Consider the following 22,078-nt stretch of genomic DNA (forward strand, 5'->3'; position numbering starts at 1 on the left):
TGATAAGATCCTACTGACAGCTAAGCTTTATAAATGTAACACTGTATCGCTGTCTGTCTGATGCAGAGCAAATATTTATTACATTTTGGTTCAATCGGTTTGAATATCGATTCAACTTTCTTTCCCAAATATACATTCGGTGTATATTTCTTCCACTCGCTTTAAATCAATTTTTGATTTGCAGTGACTCAGAGGGAAAAGAGGCCAAACCAGCAGACAAAACAAGAAAAATCACTGACTATCAACCTACCACAAGGTAAATAACCTACTCCGCAATCAATGTTTTTTGTTTTTTTTCGATTTGTAATACGAATAATATGACAGATGCTGATTTGATTTGACATAAACCAATGTTTTTCTTACAGCGGTATCAGTGACCAAGTACTTGACGTGCGGGATCAAGTATCAGCTATCAGCGAGAAAGAACCTGATCAAGAAACTGCCAAAGACAAATCTTTCGGCATAGGTAACCAGTCTAGTGGTCCTTGTCTTGCTGAAGAAGATCATTTCGATCCTGACAAGCTTTCTGTTGTCATTGAAAACAATGAGAGACGATATGCTATCTATAACAATGACAAAAGAATATTTATCAAAAGTGCTACCACTAACGGTCCAATTCAAATATTTTACAGCAAATCTCCTTCGGGATCACCAAACATTTTGGTGAAGAAAAGTGCTGTACTGGTAAAAATGCTACAAGCCATGAAAAAAAAATTAAATGCTGAGGTGGGCTTTTACGCTAAACCTGACAGCGAATTTGTCTCGCCTTTTATTGATACCGTCTCTAATAATAAAAGAGAAAAATGTGTCAACGCTTTGGATAATGGTGAGGTGAAACTCATACCTATTACCGAATTGGAAAACCGAAACTGTGTCTTCGAGGCTATCCTCAGAAGCCGTGCCATAAAAAAATCTAACATGTACAACGATTTTGCCTGGGGGTTGAGTGTGACTGAGCTAATCATTAAGCCATGCCCTCATGACTATGTTCCTACAGAACATACAGTTGATCAACCACGGATCCAGTTTGGCTTGAAAGTTTAAACTGAACGATAACTATTACTGACAATAAAACGTGACTGAATCTATATATCTATACGTATTACCTTTCCATACACCTACACATCTATATGCCTATACACTTGTATTATTTGTACGATTTGTGATCAGTTGTTAAATTCAAATGTTTTTCTCACTAGCAACAGGTATTCTTTACGTTTTCTAGTACAACATGCATGACTGTATGTCAGAATAAACCAGATTATTAAAGATAACCCTGTATCTATATCCTGCTATGATTTACTGTCAATCATTGTGTAGTGACAAACTCGAATTACACCTAGCTCTCATAGATTTAAATGCGTACGAGTCAGGAAAATGCAACCAGTGATCCATGAAATTGCAAACTCCTCGCTAGCACTTGCAAGCCATAAAGTTATTACAACTAGTGAATGACAACTTAAAGGGATTATGCGTAATTTAATGAGTGAATAAACATGATCGCATTCTTCAACCAGTGCATTTGATGAGTGAATAAATATAATCGTATCCCTCAACCAGTGCAAGGAAAGATCAAACTTTGTATTATACGAATATTCACCTAAGCGATAATGGTTTTGCGAATATTGATTATATTGTGCATATGTTATGGTTACGCATTACTTTACGAGACAGACTCGCAAAAGAAAAAAAAATTAAATTCTTGTAGATCGATATGAGTGTCCAGAATGTGAGAAATCGTATGCTCACAAACAATCACTCTCAAGACACAGAATGGCCAAACACACAATCAGATGTGAAAAATGCAACGAAATTATTTCGACAACACTCCCTAGCAAACATAATTGCCCACAGGTTCGTTCCCTGAAAAGTTATGAAACAAAATGAATTTTCAAGATAAGCATTTATTCTTTAGTATAGTACTAACAATAGCTATTACATTTATTTTAGAACAATCAAGGCTCGATTTCACCTCCTCCAAGAGTTACTACTTATCCGAATGATGATAGCACCAAGCCTAGTTCCGATATGCTAACTAGTCCAGCAACTGCTGAACTGATGCACAAAAATTGGCAAGCGATAAAGACATATTCATTGATTCGAAAACATACTAAGATATACAATGTAGTGATAAAAGATAACGATATGACCAGAACGATAGAAAATTCAGCAGTACAGTCAATATATCAAGATCAGGAACACAAGTTCAAAATTAATGCAGCGATTGGGTGTATTTTGATTAACCATACAGAGTCCACAAGTCGTTACTTTCATGCATCACCCAATGAAGACAGACTCTTTGACCGACCTCTTTTGATAGAAAATATGGATGATTTTAACGAATTCCTTCAGAAGATGAAAGATCAGGACTTGATCGAACGTGTCACCAGACAAAGGCCTGATACCTCATGGACATTGCATACGTTAACCAACATTTCTTTCTACGTATATCCCATTCCATCACACGCGATCGGGTGTGGGATAGTTCTACCTGAATACATACGAAACAACCGTGCATTAGTATCACTAGATAAGGATAGCAATGGGAAGCTCTATACTGACAATCTTTGTTTTTTTAGAGTATTAGCTTTCATGAAAGGAAAATGCACCACGTCTGAAATACTCGTTCAAGAATACTTCAACACCTACATCGAAACAGCAAAACTAGATAGAAGTAAGTTTACGGGAATATCTATTGAACACCTATCATCTATTGAGACAATCTTCAAAATATCTGTCAATGTGTACGAATTAGAAAAAAAAGCTGATGAAACCATTGCCTACTCGATTAGAAAGGGTGCTTCTAGTTATAAGGAAAAACTAAATTTACACCTGGAAAGTAAACATTTTTGCTGGATCAAAAACTTACGTTTATACACTAGGTCTTACAAGTGTTTGTTTTGCTCCAAACTGTTACGCACAGCGACTTTGCTTAATAGACATATCGGTTGTTGTACGAATGCCACTAAATACATATATCCAAACGGTACTTGCTCATCACCAAAGACTATTTTCCAACAATTAGACGAATATGGCATCAGTGTGGAAGACAGTAGACGATATTATCCATTCTATGCAGTTTTTGACACGGAAGCTTACTTCGATAAGTCTAGCCTGCCTAATAACACAAAAACTATGACTTGGGAAGCGGAACACAAACTTGCATCAGTTAGCGTAGCGAGCAATATTCCAGGCTACACAGAACCCGTTTGCTTCGTGAATGAAAACGGAATAGCTTATGACGTCGTATCTAAGATGATGAATTATCTCGAAAACTTGTCAGAACTATGCTACGCAAAACTGAGATGTCTGTACGATGATATATTTGAAGCCATTGAGGAAAAACGAACAGCGGTGATAGCGAAGGAGAAATCCGTACTCCAAAAAAAGGATCTAGACAATCTAGAACTCAAGTTTGACAGACTAGAAGGAGACTTAGATAAATATCTAGCCGAACTTCTGGTATTTGGATTCAACTCAGGCGCTTATGACATACCTCTAATCAAACAAGAGTTAGTCCAATACTTAGTCAAACATAATAGGGAAATTTCATTCACGGTGAAGAAAGGCAATGCGTACATGTGCTTGAAAACTGATGACCTTCGCTTCTTAGACGTTACAAATTACCTAGCACCAGGATTTAGCTATTCAGCTTATTTGAAAGCTATGGATGTTGAAGCCAAGAAATTCTTTTGGATCTATGAAAAGTTTACATCATTAGATTTACTGAAGCAAACCTCATTTCCAAAGAGAGAAGACTTTTACAGTCAATTAAAACAAGAGGGCATAAGCGAAGAAGACTATCAGTATTGCAAAGACATCTGGAATACGTACAGCATGAAAACTCTGAAAGACTTGTTAGTCTATTATAACAACGAAGACTGTCGAGGATTTATCCAAGCTCTGGAAAAGCAAAGTCAATTCTTCCGAAGCAAAAGCTTAGATTTTAAAATGGCTATATCTATGCCAGGGCTTGCCATACGTAGACTACTACAACTTAAACACCCAGATGCAACCCTTTTTTTGTACGGCGAAAGAGATAAAGACTTATACCACCTAGTTAGAAATAATATCAGAGGAGGATTATCTATGGTATTCAACTGATATCAGGAGAAGAATTTAACAACAATAAAACCTGAATATTACGGCGATGCAGCGGAAAAGACCAAAGTCTGTCTAGGATTCGATATAAGTGGTATGTATCTGAGTAACTTAATGCGAGACATGCCAACTGGCGCTTACGTTCGAAGAAGAAAGTCTAATGATTTTAGAATTGAGAAGAAAAGCAGGCATGGTCAGCTAGCTATGGAATGGATAACGCATATGGAAAGAATATTAAAAGTAGACTGCCAGCACATGTTCAATGGACGCGAGAAAAGGTGTGGCAGTAGGCAGCTACCAGTTGATGGATATGCCAAGAAGGGTAAAGAAGAACACGTTTTGCAACTATCAGGCTGTTACTTTCACTCACATTTGTGCAAATACTCCCCAAAAGGCAAACACGGAGACAAAATGAAAGACATAGAAAATCAGTTGCAGACTTACCAAAACTTGAGTTACTTGAAGGCTGTTGGATATACCATACATCATATATGGGAATGTGAGTTTCTAGAAATGAAAAAGAAAGATCCAGAGTTGAAAAAGTTTTGCAAAAATCCAGCTTTCATAGTCGATAACAGACCAAAACTTACAGAGAAGCAAATAATCGAAGAAGTGAAAAATGGAAAACTATTTGGCATGGTTGAATGCGATATTAGTACACCAGACCATCTGAAAACAATTTTCTCTGAATATCAACCGGTATGCAAACACGCAAACTTATCAAGAAATGATTTGAGTAATCACATGAAAAAATTCGCAGTCAAAAATGGATTACTCAAATCTCCCAGCAAAACATTACTTAACAGCTACTTTGGCAAACGCATGCTCTTCGCTACCCCTCTGCTTAAATGGTACCTGAATCATGGATTAGAAATTACAACCGTTCATCAAATTGTGCAATACGCACCCAAAAAATGTTTCACAGACTTTGGAGAAGAGGTAATGGCAGCTAGTCGACTAGGAGATATTGACCCTACCAAGAAAATCATCTCAGACTCATGCAAACTGATGGGACAGATTACCAGAACTGAAGATTAATTAAGTGTTACTATCTTAGCGATAAGATTTCATATATATATATATATATATATATATATATATATATATTATATATACTATCTCCATTTTAGGAAACTCGGCTTATGGAAGAACGTTAGTGAACAAGGAAAATCATACGGATATATCATTTCATAAGTTGACGGATACATCGGCGTCTTCTACGGTGAATGAAAAGAGGTTCAAAGGCTTGGAAGAGATGAAAGATGTAGTAGAGGTTGAGCGTGCCAAGTTTCTAATCAAGCTTGACATTCCCATTCAAATAGGATTCTTTGTGTTAGAGTATGCAAAGTTGTTATTACTGAGATTCTATTTCGACTTCTTATCAGTTTTCATACAGTTTCACAAATTCTCTTTGATTCAATGTGACACTGACTCTATGTATCTTTCAATTTCCGAGCCCAATCTATTCGCCGCTGTGCCACCAGAAAAGAGGAGACAATTTATGGACGAGTATGAACAGTGGTTTGCAATTGAATACTGTCAGAAACACAAGCAATCATTTTTTGATTGTATGTTTAGCGCAAAGAACTGGATCATTCGAGACTGTTGCAAAGCGGTTGCCAAGTTTGATTCTCGTACAGTGGGCAAATTTCATACGGAATGGAAGGGAGAAGGAGTGATAGCTTTGTGCAGCAAGTGTTACTACTGCATAGGCGAACAAACCAAGCATAGCTCCAAAGGAATATCGAAGAGGCATAACCAATTGACAGCTAAAGACTATAAAGATGTACTCGTCAATCAAGAAATATCAACTGGAACAAATCGAGGATTCAGAGTTAAAGGTCATAAAATCTTTACTTACTTTCAAAAGAGAAAAGGCCTAAACTACCTATACGGAAAGAGGACCGTAGCCGATGACGGAGTAACGACTTTCCCTATTCATTTATAGGGTAATTGTGAATAAGTTGTGTACGTTTGTACATCCTTGTATATATTGAGTAGATATAATACATTGCATATATATGTTTTATTTATTTCTCTCCTCGCTTTCTACTGGTATCAAACATGGCTCTCGCTAAAGAAATAACCAACTCAATCACCAATCATTTATACTTCTTCGTTTGGTCTAAACTAAAAGAGACAAATGATCACTATCATGATGTTCGCATTGATAATACCCTGAACAGGCTTACCATCTTATGACAATTATTGAACAATGACCAGAAAAACAAAATTAAACAACTCGCAATATTATCCTTAAGGAAAGACTATGATGAGCTTGCAGAGACTGTATCTAAACATATATTAGAATCAAAATCATCCGAAGGAAATCTAATGGCCTTGCTTTATTTTATCGTAAGATTGTGTGAGCTATACGCATCAACTGGAAAAATCAATAAGATAAATCATTTCATAGATGGAATTCAAATGCATTTAAAATCATCATCCAATCACTCTCACGCTAAAGCTTGCTTGTTTACTTTGCTAGCATCATTCACTATCGGATTCTGCACGCTATATATGTTAAATACTAACCTTTTTTAGTTTATTCGTTATCATGACACTTCCATTGATTCATCCCTTTTCTGCTATAGTAGCGGGACCTAGTCAAGCTGGCAAGTCAGTATGGGTTTCAGAATTGTTAGCCTCCAGAAACCAAATGATACATCCTGCACCTGAAAAGATTTATGTGTGTTATAAAGAATATCAAACGCTCTATGATACATTCACAGATGTTATATTTTACGAAGGAATGATTGAGGTAAATGAACTCGATAGTTCTGTTAGAAAACTTATCATATACGATGATATGATGGAACAAGTCAACCAAAATATGTCTGAAATCTTTACAAAATACGTCCATCATAGAAATATGAGCGTTGTATTTTTAACTCAAAATATATTCCATAAAAGTCAACACATTAGGACTATGAATCTCAACTCGAGTTATCTGATATTATTTCGAAATCCACGAGATGTAGATCAAGTATCATTTTTGGCTAGGCAAATGTATGGAAGGGGACAGTCTAGATTTATGACAGATGCATTTAAAGATGCTACTTCGATACCATACGGGTACATATTCATTGATTTGAAACAAGAAACCCCTGATTTTTTGAGATTACGGACATCCATGTTTCCTAAAAACAACACCTATATCTATGTCCCAAAATCTACGAGCTTACCATTTGAACGTTACGCTTTAGACGATACGGATCATGACTAAACGAGTCAAGAAATATATTCCAACTCTTCAACTCTTAACAAATTGCGATAAACATACAGCTAGTTCAATAATCAAATCAGCTAAACCTGAATTTATTGGTTGTATTTCGGATATTTGTCATAACGTCTTACAAGGCAAAGTAAAACTTACGCCTAAAGATAAGAAGAAATTAGCTAGATATAAATCGAATATCAGATCAATCGCTAAGAAATCTACGACACAAAAATCCAAACGTGAGCTGATACAAAAAGGAGGATTTCTAACCAGTCTAATAGCTCCACTAATAGGTTCAATAATTCCAGTTGTTGCTCAAGCAATATCGAAAAAAAGAAGATGAGTTCCGAAGCTAGAAAGTTTTTGTTAATAGATTCTAGCAATATAGATCAACTATTATCATTACATCATTCAAAATCAAGACTAGAACCTATAGAGAGGAGAGAAGTAAAAAAAATCGATGAAATGATGTTAGCAATTGTGAACAACCCAAAACTGACTGAATTTGAAAAGGTATCAGAATACAACAGAACACTCACGGAATTTCAAAACGCAGCTATCGTAAGAAACGTTCAGAGGAGAATTAATGATCCACAGAAATATACCAAGCCACAGCGAGATAAAGATCCTCAACGAGAAGTCTATGAGATCCAAAAAGACATCAAAGCGGACGGTGAAGAGTCAACGAATGATCTAAAATCAAATGACAGTCGATCTAGCCGATCGAAATCCAGATATAACGTCTATGCTGAGATAGATCATCGGTACAAGGCTAAAGCGAAACAACTTTTATCGTCATTAAAGAATGTACAATATTCTGATACGGGAGAAGTGTTGATACACGGACATAAAATTCCTGGAAGTAATATTTCTAAGCTTCTTAATAAAGCAGTAAATCCTCGTGCAAAACGAAACGATACAGAAGGATGGGAATTATTCGCTGCTCTCCTTCCAAAAACCAGTACACCTCAAACGGCTGAAAAGAAGAAAATTAAAACTATAAAATCATCACCCAGTCCTCAAAAATATCAGACATATGCTAAACGTCGACTGAGAGGGAACAAATTAGATAACTGGGAAGAATATGACTCACAGAGATGAAGCGTAGAATAAACAGACAAAAAAGGATTTTAGAGAAAACGTATTACAATGTTAAAAATTCTGCTGGTTATACTGGAAAAGGAAAGCTTACCAAAGTTTTAAAATCAAAAGTATCACCATCCAAAGTAGAAAAATGGTTAAACGAATCTGACACTTATACTTTACACAAACCAGCGAGAAAAAAGTTTCAAAGAAGAACTTTTGTGGTGTCAGGCATTGATAGTTTATGGCAATTAGACTTGGCTGATTTATCTAAGTTACAAAAATATAACGATGGTTATAAATATATACTACTAAGGATTGATGTATTCAGTAGAATGGCAGCTGCTAAACCTTTAAAATCAAAAGCTGGTTTGGAGGTTTCGCAAGCGTTTGAGCGAATGGTTTTAGAGACCGCGCTACCAGATCAATTACACACGGATAACGGTGGTGAATTTTTTAATACTCATTTTAAACGAGTTGTTAAGAAATTTAAGATACACCACTATACCACTTTTAATCAAGAGATAAAAGCTTCTCTAGTCGAAAGATTACAAAGGACTATCAAATCAAAGCTGTTCAGATATTTTACGCATACTAATTCATACAGATATATAGATGTGCTAGATGATATGGTTTCATCTTATAATGATTCAATACATTCTACAATAGGATTGCCGCCTAGTAGAGTTTCTAACGCTAACAGTGAACAAGTATGGCATAGTATTTACAACCCCGATAACCCTGCACCACCAAGGTCTCGTTTCAAATACTCAATCGGTGATACCGTAAGAATATCAAAATATAGCACAATATTTACGAAGGGTTATTTACCTCAATGGAGTGAGGAAGTATTTACAGTTGCTGAATGCCGTAATGCAGATCCTCCTGTATATTCGCTCAAGGATAGCTCAGGGAAAGTATTGGAAGGAACTTGGTATGAACCTGAATTACAAAAAGTAAATAAACAAAATAACACATATAGAATCGAATCGATTTTAGGGCAATGCCCTAAAGTAAATGGTAAAACTCAATTTCTCGTTAAGTGGTTAGGCTATCCTTCCAACTTCAACTCATACATTGATAAAAGAGATATAATAGCAGATTATAAAAACTAATGCAATCGTTATTAGAGTTCATTCACGCAAAAATGAGAGTCGTAGTACCTTCTAACGCTTCTATGGATAATTTTCCAGGCAATACCCTAGCCAAATTTTCGGTTCAGCTCCCTCAATCGCTCAATTTATCAAATGGAAGATGGGAGTTTGGTTTGTCAGAGATTCAATTTACCAAATCATGGTATAATGTAACAAAGGCAAACTTTTCAATTGTTAGAAATGGAATGGGTACAAAGATTCTGATCGCTGATGGATATTATTCATCTCCCCAAAAACTTATACAACATATGAATGATAAAATTAAACGAAACTGTGATCGTCAAATTTCTGAGTTAATAACGTTTTGTTTTAACGATATCAAGAGAATTTGTGAAATACGACTGACTACTAATGAGGATATAAGATTTGAATTCAGTGAACATTTGGAACGTATTCTCGGATATTCAACAGGAGAAACTAATGATTATCTGAGTTCTCTATCTAGTATCTATACATCAACGAGAGGCATCCCTAATGAAATAATTTTACCTGGATCAGCTCCGGTTAAAGTTGACAGTATTTTTAACCTCATGGTCTATTGCGATGTAGCTCAATTTACGTCGGTAGGAGACATCGAGGCTCCTCTTCTCAGGGCAGTGCCTGTAGTGAATAAACATTGGATTAATCAATGTACAGAGTTTAGAAATATACAATACCTCCCTATATCTCAAAAAGATATTAAAACTATTTCAATCTATATATGTACAGACTTTGGAGAAGTCATTCCATTTCTCTATGGGCGTACAGTGTGTACACTAGACTTTAGACGAAGCGATCTACTGAATAGATAATAAAAAATGTCGATAACACCTCTTAACAATGCATCTGTAGCAACGCAGTACAAGGAAATGTACAACCAAACGGGTGGAAGTAGCGATATACCGATATACATTGGTTCAAAATATCAAAAAGGCCATGGACTCGGAAATATATTCGCTGGGATGTTACAAAGAGTGCTCCCAGTAATCAAACAAGGAGCTAAAGGATTAGCAAAATCAGCAGTAGAAACTGGAATAAATATAGCGAGAGATGGAATCGAAGGAAAAAATATAAAACAATCATTTAAAACGAATGCTCAACTCGCTGGGAGCAAGCTGCTAGATAAATCCGCTAATTATTTGCTATCGACATTTCCTAAAAACAAAAAAAGGAAACGACAAGCAAATAGCACAAAGAAACCTACGCGTAAACGGAAGAGACCACGATTATCTACCAAAAGAGATGTTTTTTCTTAAAGCCAATCAAAGTTAATCAAATCATACATTAAAAAATTTATATAGTATAAAACATTAAGATTTCTGACACACCTTCATTATATCAACGTATCCACTGGACTTAACATATCTCCTATCGATTAGCATGTCTTTTACATTTGAGAACAGCTGTTTAGCTTCTAAATCAGAGCTAGATTTATTTACGAATCATCCTACTCAAGCTTCCTTAGAGGATGGAATGCATGTCGAGCATATACCTACTTCAAGTCTTCATGATGCTTCCCCCATTAAGTTTTTCATTTCTGGAGACTCCAATTATTATATAGATTTGAACTCCAGTTATTTATATCTAGAAGTAAAAATAGTCAAAGCTGATGGAACTGATATAGGTGACGATGATAATGTAGCACCAGTCAATTTACTGGGGCAGACATTATTTAAACAAATTGATATGAGCTTAAACGATGTGATAATAACAGATTCTTCAAACCTCTATCATTACCGAGCAATGTTTGAGACTTTACTTTCAAACAGTGAGGAATCGAAACAATCGCAACTTAGTATGTCATTGTTTGCCAAAGATACAGCAGGGGCAATGGAAAGACGTGATGATGCTAATGCGGGTTATGTTACGAGAAAATCATTGACAGCTAAAAGTAAAACAGTACAGTTGATCGGAAAGATTCACTCGGACATGTTTTTTTCAGAATAGGCATTTGCTGAACGGTGTAGACTTAAAGATTACCCTTATCAAAAATTCAGATAAACTAGTTTTGATGGCTGCTGCTGATGCAACGTACAAACTCAGAATAACTAATGCTTCCTTCTACGTAAGAAAAGTAAAAGTAAACGATGGAATTCAAATGAGACACATTGAACGTTTGGAAAAACAGCTAAAGCCCGCTTTGTATCCTATTCGAAGGGTTACTATGAAAACTTTCAACGTACCTACAGGTTCTCTATCATGCAACGAAGAGAATTTGTTCAACGGTATTTTACCTAAGAGAATAGTCATAGGGTTTGTAAACGCTGAAAGTTTTGAGGGAGCGTATGAATGCAATCCGTTCCACTTCAAACATTTGTATTTAAAATATTGCAGTTTGTTAGTCAATGGAAAAATGTTACCCCAGAAACCGTTGATTAGTGATTTTGAAAATAATCAGACTCTCAGAAATTACTTTACTCTATTAGAAAGCACTGGGAAGGCGTTTAAAGACGCTGGTATCGGTATAGACAGAACAGAATACGCCAATGGATACTCTTTATTAGCATTCGACTTGACCCCTGGTCTTGACGAGGATGGATGCTTCCACGTATTAAAGAAGGGAAACATTCGATTCGAAGCAAAATTTGACAGAGGATTGGACGTACCAGTCAATGTTATCGTATACGCAGAGTTTGATGCAACTATAAAGATCGATAAAAACAGAGCAGTGCTTCCGAACTTCTACAGCTAAGCATTATGGATAGCAAACAGATACACGTAATACTTCATTCCGATTCTCATGTAAAGGACTTAAACTTTCTTGGAGTATTCCCGATTGATATGATTCCAATGACAGCTCTAAAGTTTCCATGCGCTATGGTGATAAACACTAAGCCTCATTATCACAGCGGAGAACACTGGGTGGCTGTAGTAAAAACTGAAGAGAAGAAGGGATATTACTTCGATAGTTTTGGTTATCCGCCGTTCAATCTACCCGAAATTGGAGATATTTTGGAGAACTGTATCGAATGGGAATACAATGAAGTCAATTTACAATCGCCTATCAGTACAGTATGCGGTGAATACGTGATATTTTTTATCACGCATATGGCAAGAGGATTCACATTACAACACATAACGCACATGTTAAACAACGAAAACGATTTGTATGCCAATGACGCTATAATATTCAACTATATCAGAAACAAATATCGAGATGTAGCGAACGCTAATACAGAATCTTTAAAAATTATCGATTTCCCTTTTGTGTTATCGCAAGTAAGTTCTGTTTTGACTTGATCTGTTTCTTTTTGAATATCTAATGTTCCTATCAATGGATTTATTTTACATTTTTGATTTTTGTTTTAATTATATTTATTACGTATAAAATATACGGATTTAATCATCGATATTATTCAAACATCTATTTATGAAGCTTACCTGATTAGGCTATCCAGAAAAAAGTCCTTCATCAATCTGATCTAATAGAACGTAACTGAAAGAAAACGAACTTTGGATGTAACTCAAAATTAGATATCTCATTTAAGCACCATGTAAAAATATAGTTTACCTATATGTTCAAAATATGAAAATACCACTTACCTAATGTCTAGGTGAATAATAAGGTTTGTGCTTAAACAGTTCATACTGAGGGTGATCAGGATAGAGAATACCGTTACTTGGGAGATCACTGGAAGAAAATAACATTGCAAGGGAATATTACGCTCTATACAAACCTAAAAGTATGAGGATAAATATCAATATGTAAAATATAATACTTACAAAATAGCTCTGTGGAGCGGAGTGGATCTACCAATACGCATCCTAATTAGGAGCTACGACCCCTACAGGCAAGCCGCGTACGTTTACCAGATGATTCGGGCATCGAGATGGCCCTTGCAAGCCTCTCATATTAGAAGTCGTAGCTCCTAATTAGGATTCTATTGGCACTCCTGAACTGTTCACGGTTGATACGGATTGACCATTTGAAACGGTTTCAGACTGGACATTAGATTCTGTTGTAGTGCTTGTTGTTTCTGATTGTCCGTTTGAGGCCATTGTAATTATTTTGATTCAATTGATGTGTAAGCATTTGCTTTTATATGTAACTTGTAAACCATACAAACCTTCAGTGCAAACATAGTGGTAGGCGATCTAATAAGGATTTGGAAAACTACCAGTACAAAATTCCTGGTGAGCGTCCTTAGTGGTCAGCAAACCTAGTGGCAGGCATTTTAGTAAACTCATCGAAAAATACCCGTACAAAATTCCTAGTAAGCTGTTACGCGTTTTTTATGGTAAACATCCTAGTAAACTTATCGAAAACTCCCTGTACAAAATTCCTAGTAAACTTGTTGAAAAGTGGCTTATTATACTACTCATATATAATTTTAGTGTTGATACAGCAATTACCAGTCAGAACTTCTCTTAACGCATTAGTTTTGTGATCTATCCCTGCTAGTTTGATTATTGTAAAATATCCTGAAGGGATCAAAGTCTATTTGCTTTGGTGTGTAAATTGATAAGTAGATTGATAGATTGACAAGGCTGTGTAGGTTTTCTAAAGCACCAGTGTGTTGACCATGGTTCAACAGGTGCAATGTGTTTGCCAGTCTCGCTTGCCCTAACACATCACAAAGGACTTTGAGCCCTGCACTTCCTGGAATTAACCATTTCACCTTTCTTTCAATTTCTCTCTAAACATATCAAATTATTTGATATGTTGTGTTTGTTTATTCAAATTTTAACCAGCTGCAGATTATTTACCATTTGTACAATTTCTGTTTAGTATTATGTAATAAATGACTACATCTTCTTATATCACAAACCAAAGGCATTGTAAACAATATTTGAAATTTTATATTGCACATCTGTCTGTGCTTTGATATTTCTGAATATAGGCCTATTATTAGATTCAACATACTCTTTCATGCCTGTCATATCAAATCATTGCTTTGTACTCACATACAGTACTACATATTTATATTTACTATATTTATTAATTTGTATTTTAAATAAATATATTTTTTATTAATATTTATTTTAAATTGTTTATAAATGACTTACATTAGAGGTTTTTCTGTTTGATGATGACCTCTACACCATTACAGAATGGAACTTCTCCTTCTTTCATTCCTAATCTTGCAGTTGTCCCAAGCTGCTGCGAATAAAGCTGGCCCTCATGAAAGGGCCTAGTGCACACGACTGCACTAGCAGGTAGTCTTCAAAAAGTTAAATCGGCACGATTTGTCTTAGACAGCCATAATTTTCCTAAATTTGGCGACTGAGACACAGGAACTCTAAAAAATGTTATGCCACCTCTTCTAGTGTCAGATTCGTAACTAGCAAACAGGCATCTACCCATTGTAATTAACCGATTGTGGCTAAATAAACACATCAAATGCGTTGAACGTTGCTTTACTAAGGAATAGGTGAAGAAGTTAGGCTCAGAGGTAATTGCACCGAAATATATTTTCAACTTTGAATCGCTAAACTAGTAAAAATATCTGCTGAACCTTTGTTTTCTTGTTCAGTTAACGTAGTATCATATATTACCCATCATATAAAACATTGTTAAAATTATGTGTTCGGTTTCACTTCAGAGTTCATTGTATGAAGTAGCTAATAGAGTGAATTACATATTTTACAGTTAAATATGGAAGACTTGATAAAAAGGTATATCAGAGGGAGAGAGATAAATATTTCTTCGTTGAGGGCAGCTATAGATAGCACCCAACCAGCACAGTTACTAAGTCTACTGCTGACTATCAGATACAACTCATACACAGCTGTGATGAGAGCTGTTACTGAATGCCGAACAGATATATGTTGTCTGCTTCTCTCTCCCCTCAGAAGTAAAGCAGATGAGTTACTCTGGATAAAGGAGGAGCAGAATTGATGTACAGCACTTCACCTTGCTGCAGTGAGAAAGAGCAGTGAGTCTGTAGAGTTACTACTGGACGCTGTCAGTGCTGAGAGGAAATACGATTTTGTTGCTGGGAAGAATAAATATGGTGACACAGCTATATCATCAGCTGCACTGAATGGAAGGAGCGAGTGGATAGAGTTTCTCCTTCATAGCTTTTCCTCACAACAGAAAGACTCACTATTAAAAATACAGAATATATACCTCGACACTACACTGCATCATGCAGCCTGCAAATGGGAAACAAGTGCTTTGAAGGCCATGTTAGAATCTGTGTCTCTATCGACTGTCTATTATCTCCTTACCATAAGGAATCAATTTAAAAGAACTCCACTGGAGGATGCTGAGTGCGCAGGGTTAAAAGAGTCGTCAGAGCTTTTGATGAAGTGGCAGCTCAAGTCAATGGTAGAAGATAGGATTGTTATAATTTGTAATACCAGCTACTCACTTTATATGCGCTTCTGCTGAGCTCACACTTGTCTCATCAACTTTTTACTGAAAATCAAAACAAAATGCTAGTAACTGATTTGATTTTATTTGTAATTAACTGCTTCGGAATGCTGAGAATAATTTGCAGAATTATTTCACCAGCCAGCAATAACCTAATTCACAGTAACTATTGTAACTATTGTAACAGCATTAATAAAAGTTACTTATGCTATGTTGTAGTTCTCATTGTTGCTAAAAAGAGGGTAAGGGATTTTCAGTCATCATTTTTGTTCGTAATAATGCAAAGCCTTGTTGTACAGGTCAATGTACATCTAAGCAGTGGGTCCCCCTGTAATCAATCTCATGCTTCGGACAGTTAATACATGCCTCTTCTTTTCATTTGGATTCAAATAGTGTTTAAATACTTAATTACTATGTACGCACATAGTGAGTTTTTAACTGGTTTTCTCTTCTCATCTGAGTATTTAGATTCTTTTTTATATATTTATTTTTACTATACTGTAGCTCTTGTCGTCGCTGAAGAGACGATAAGTGATCTTCAGACGACAGACGAGCAGAGGACGAAAGGTACATCTTATTCTTAACATTATGTAGCTTAGTAACTGTATTCATCTCTATTATCTGGATATTTTTATCTTGATAACATCAGTGCAACAGTTACTTGGCTCTTAACTCTTTCACTACAGTAAGCCGATGTATCGTCTTTCACGGTAGTAGAAATACAGACTGTAAGCTCTAAGACCTATTGGCTTATCAATAGGGTTTTACTTTTCTTTTCATTACGAAGCCTACACATTAACTAAATCAATAAAATTTTGTTTCCAATGAAAAACCTTGATGCCGATTACATGCAACCGGTAAAAAATCTTTTGGCTCAGCAATTTCAATTTTAATTGTTTTTGAAAATGAGAAAACCGGATCAGTATCATCATGGCAATAAGAAACTCATTGCGGTTGTTCAACGCAAAGAAAGCCTCATAGGTTTTGCAAGAGTGGGATTCACTAAACACCTTTATACTTACCTTGTAGACAATTCTGTTTTGCCTAAGATGCATATCACTGTAAAACCATATATGTATTGATTCTTGAAATATTGCTTAAATATCACCTGAATTTCGATTTTTCGAAAAAGCGTTCAAATTAATTTGGCCATAGTGGTGATTTTAGCAAAGTAGTAAAAGTGTCAGCGTTGCTGAAAACATAAATTTATCAGCAGTACACTTTGTTTTCCCCAACTTGACTTTGCTATTTATTAAATACCAGACCATCTTCATGTTATACTTAGTTTATACTGGAACTGTCGCTTGCAGTCGTGGCAGAGGCTCAGCAGAGTACTAGAATTCTACAGAAGAAAATTGAGCAGAAACTTTCAGCTCAGCAGAGACAAAGTCAGCAAAAGCTCTCAGCTCTCCAGGAAAAAACTGAAGAACAGGCAAAAGGTAGCTTTTTATGTAAACAACTCACTAGCCCATTGCTCGTGTAGCGCTGAGGAATTATTTGCTTCTATCATTGCCTATGTATATCAAAGACTTGCTACGCAAATCAGTGTATATCTGATTGATATGTCCCAACGTGTTTGGCACCAAGTGTGTTGTCAAATACAAGCAGTAATTCTGTTGTGGCGACCAAAGCAGATCATTTTATTATATTCATTGGATTGTAGCAATAGCACTAGCATTGGCTGAGGCTGAACAGCACACAACAGCACTATGGGATGAAAATGAGAGGCAGTTGTCATTAGTACAAAAGAAAAGTGAGAAACAGTTATCATTGGCATATAAGAAAAGTGAGCGACGGTTGTCAATAGTACAGGAAGAGGCTAAACAGCAGACAACAGCCCTGCGAGAGGAATTTGAGAGGCGGCTGTCATTAGTACAGGAAGAGACTAGACAGCAGACAACAACAGTACAGAAAGAAAGTGAGAGGCGGTTGTCATTAATGCAAGAAGAGGTTCAACAGCAGAAAGAAGGTACTTTTATTTTGTACATATTTATCTTGGCTAATTGCTTTTATCTCACAAATTGAGTCTCTAGTATCACCCATTTCTAACAACCCATACCCATAGTATAACCTAACACCTGTTAGTAATCTTTATTTTATATAATTGCTGTGGTACAACTGCAATTGTCTTATTCTGTAAAGTTACTTACTTCTGGTAACCTTATGTTAACATGTTAATGCCGCTTGAATTACATAACAGGTAGAAGTTCACTGTGTCAGCTTATAGTATAAAGTTTAATGAACTTCAATCAACAGAGTAGCAATTTGAGTTCTACATGGACTCTAGTTACATGTAACTGATTGAGGCAGCACCATAGATATATATACCTAGATTGGCCAATAATAGCTAGTCCCATTGGTGGCCTTGTCAGACTTAAATGCCATGACGCAACGTCACTGTATTGTACCTTACGCTTGACTGACGGCAAGATTCATCATTAGTTTACAATGGCTGAAGCTGAGAAGAGTGTGTCAGTTGCTACTAAGGTGAGTTTTTTACTACTTTTAATATCAAAGATAGGCTTGGAACTCCTAAATATCAGCTGTAAGGCTTTATAGTAAAAACTAGAACAGTTTTCATACCAATAGTGGACATATTTTCCCCATATTTGACACTTCGAAAAAATTATTGAAGACAATCAAATCAGCAGACATCATTGTTTGTCAAGTTACTATCAACTTCAACTTGTTTGATTCATTAACTGATTGACTCTCTCTTGGAAGGTTTCCTTAACTTTGCCCAAGGAGCTGCTTGTGTAATACTGCTACTTTGTGATGCTTGAGTCATTAATTTGGATACCATCTTGCTATAAATCACTAAGTCAGAATTGAATTCATATTCATTGCTATTTTGGCAGCGATCTCACCATTATTCATCAAGCTCACAGTCATCTGAGGGGACTAGTAAGAATTGCTGCGTTGCTTTTGGATGTTCCAATTATCCAAGAAAATGCCCAGAGAAAAGCTTCCACAGGTAGGACAATATAACAAACATTCACCCTGCTAATCGTTGGAAGAATTCATGAACATACTACATGAGCATGGCTTGGAGCATGGTTATCTTTGGCTATAATCAGGCTTAAAAGTTTCCATTATTTGACAAGGTTAATGCTACACTTCTCAAAGGCAAAAAGTCAATAATCCAATGAGCAAAAACACCACTAATTGTATGTATCTTTTATTACTTGTTAAGTTTTCCTACTGCTGCTGATCGCAGGGATGCCTGGATTAAAGCAGTGAGACGAGAACAGTGGACCCCAAGTAAATCTTCTGTACTTTGTTCAGACCACTTCACTAGTGACAGCTACCAAGTATCACCTGGTATTGGGAAAAAACCTAGATTGAAGGCCAATACCATACCAACATTAGAGTTTGTCTTTTAAGACATTGATAAAATTCAAATTTATCAAAGACAACTGTTGTAATGAAGGATAACTTATACCTCCTCTCTCGCAAATGCTAGCATTAGCTGCTATTGTATGTATTTAATTTTACATTTTAAATAATCACATTTCCTTGTATTATTTTTTGATTGTTGCTTTTTGAAAGCATGTGGTAAATTATGAAAATAACCAACATCTTCTTTCTGTTACAATATCTTGTTTTGAGTGTTTTATTTGCATTTTTAGAGTATGGAAACCAAGCAATATATATTTAATTGTTCGATATATAAATAAATTGCACCAACATGCGAGTATATTAACATACGAGCTCAGTCTAGGAAAGCATTAAGCTCGTAAGTTGAAGTATGACTGTATAAGTTTTTAGCTTTTAAGAGCTTGTAATCACCTTCTCATATATTTCACACCTACAACACAACAGAGTAAGGCATGGTGAATCTTATGACACCAAATAACTGCAATGTGAATTTTTTTGCAAGTCAACCTTTAACTTGCTTATGCATATTGTACAAATAACTTGGTATTGTCCTTTCGTGACTGGCTTCTTAGTGATGGCAATTAGTGCTAGCCTGGCAAAGTTTTTTATCAATCCATCGCTACTAAGCAACACTCTTGTCGCTCTCTCGCTGTGGTTGCAAACCTCAATCACCACATGCGAAGACAAAGTCAAGCCACCCTGATTCTTAACTGTAATTAGGGAATCCGTTGCTTGGTTTACATCAACATTGGTAACATCCACGATGCTAGTGATACAATCATTACACTTCAGCTTTGGTGACCTAGCCAGCTGTAAAATCATCATTCTGTCTCATTTTTGACTTCAGACATACTTGCATACTCATCATATTTAGTCATGTTTAGTTCAGCATATTAGTCTATTTACCTAGCCAAGGTCTGGCTCTTTGAGTGGGTGGGCCATTTCCCCTCCCCTCTCCATTCCCCTTCTCTCTTTTCCCCTTCTAACCTATTCTTTGGAGAAGGGAAAAAGAGAGAATGGGGATAAGAGAGGGTTGCAAATAAAGCCATGATGGCTCATGATTTGTGTGCAACAATTCATAGCTTTTATAGTTTTAATCTATGGTGGTTATCAGATATTATCACAGAATTGCTTTAGTTTACTGGATTATGTATACAAGAAGGTTTTTATGTGAAAATAAATGTAATTTTGTTACCTTCTTCCCATTAGATTCATTGTAAACAGCAGTGCAGTCAAGCGTGAGGTACAATACAGTGATGTTGCGTCGTGCTATTTAGGTCTGACAGGCTTTTTCCCTATTGGCCAATCTAGGTATATATATATATATATCTATGGGCAGCACTTATGAGTTTTTTCGCTCTGTTTAGGTCATCAGTAAGAAGAGCCCATGTTTTATGTAAGCACCTCATTTGATTGTAATTATAATTTGCCTATATGCATATTCAGAAACGGCTGCCATGGTGAAAAGACAGGACCAATTGGCCATGTTCCTACAAGCTCCTGTAGATACAGGTTCCACCGGTAATCAATATCATGCTCCGGACAGTTAATACCAACCTCATATACCGTATTCATCTGGATTCAAATAGTGTTTAAATACTTACTATTATTATTATATGCACATAGTGAGTTTTTAACTGGTTTTCTTCTCTCATCTAAGTATCTATATGCTCCTTGAGATACAAATACTACCTATTATGCATATTTTATTAATGTGTGACTTTATTGGAATATTTCTTTTTATTTAGGTAAGTAGTAATGATTAGTTTTTTTTTCTTTGCTTGAGTATGTATATACAAAAGCAATCTACTCTCATACTGGACCGCAGTGAATGACTCAATGGAAATTGAGTGGATAACTGAGCATCCTCTGAGCAATTCATAAAATTTCCTGGCAAAAGAATTTGAGCTAACCAGATTTTTGGCAATGGCTTAAATATATTATTTATACAGTTTGGAAATGCTTTGGGAAGTCTTTGCTATTTGAGGCATGGAATGAATCACGCAATAGCTCAGCAGAAAAAAATCATCATACTCTGAACATTACCTCTAGCATGAATGTATGCGATGGGCTGTCAGAACTTGTTAAATATACAAGGTATTGTTATGCTGAACTTATATAAAAGTTTGCGTAAGGTAGAAAACCTTGAAAGGTTCAAAGAAATCTAATTCATAGTAGGGCTGCCTTCAGAGATTTGTAGTTCTACAGAAAAACAAAGGAAATTGATTATCAGTTAACAACATTCAAAATCAGAATAATATAAACTGGTGTGTCTAAGGGTTACAATGTGTCACCTCATCAACATTAATATGACCTCGCTCATTTCTAGCAACCAACACATTAGCATCACACATGTTCTGTTATTGTGTCAACCAGGTTGAGGCAAGTAGCGAATAAGCTAGCATCTTATCACTTCGTGTGAAGTGTTTGATAGACAGATAATAATCGACCAAGATAATTAAGTGAACATCCATAAAACAAGATTAGTAATCATAGCAACCAGGAGATGAAATAGAGGAGGGAGTTATTGTAGTTGTCACAATTTTATTTATTACCCAATGCAAAAAGCCTCTGAAGCTTGTCCAATTACATATTGTTGCACTGGTTAAGCGATGGTAAGTATTTTTAGGCTTGTCATTCATGAACCCAATAACTACCTATGAGAAAAAATGTTTTATGTATTTTTTTGTATGCAGCACACAATTTAAGTGTCTTATCAAAACATTTACTCAATTTCATTCAATAATTCAAAACTCACAACAATGGATTCAACTTGATAAGTTACTGGAAAATGTAGGTGTTTACCAAAGTCATACAAATTGTAGCAGAAACCGATGATGGCAGCAA

At 35.8% G+C, this 22,078-nt stretch overlaps 1 protein-coding gene and 1 pseudogene across 1 annotated transcript; both read left to right on the plus strand.

The window, feature by feature from the left end:
- Window positions 1–10,917: 10,917 nt before the first annotated feature.
- LOC137398819 (uncharacterized protein F54H12.2-like) lies at window positions 10,918–12,229 on the plus strand (annotated as a pseudogene).
- Window positions 12,230–16,131: 3,902 nt separating this feature from the next.
- Window positions 16,132–20,781, plus strand: LOC137398427 (differentially expressed in FDCP 6 homolog). Its single transcript, XM_068084536.1, has 5 exons — window positions 16,132–16,171; window positions 16,358–16,420; window positions 17,164–17,292; window positions 17,517–17,822; window positions 20,678–20,781. The coding sequence occupies exons 1-5, from the start codon at window positions 16,132–16,134 to the stop codon at window positions 20,779–20,781; spliced, it is 642 nt and encodes a 213-aa protein (XP_067940637.1).
- The last annotated feature ends 1,297 nt before the right edge of the window (window positions 20,782–22,078 follow it).

The sequence above is a fragment of the Watersipora subatra genome, chromosome 6, assembly GCF_963576615.1.
Source record: "Watersipora subatra chromosome 6, tzWatSuba1.1, whole genome shotgun sequence".
Taxonomy (NCBI): domain Eukaryota; kingdom Metazoa; phylum Bryozoa; class Gymnolaemata; order Cheilostomatida; family Watersiporidae; genus Watersipora; species Watersipora subatra.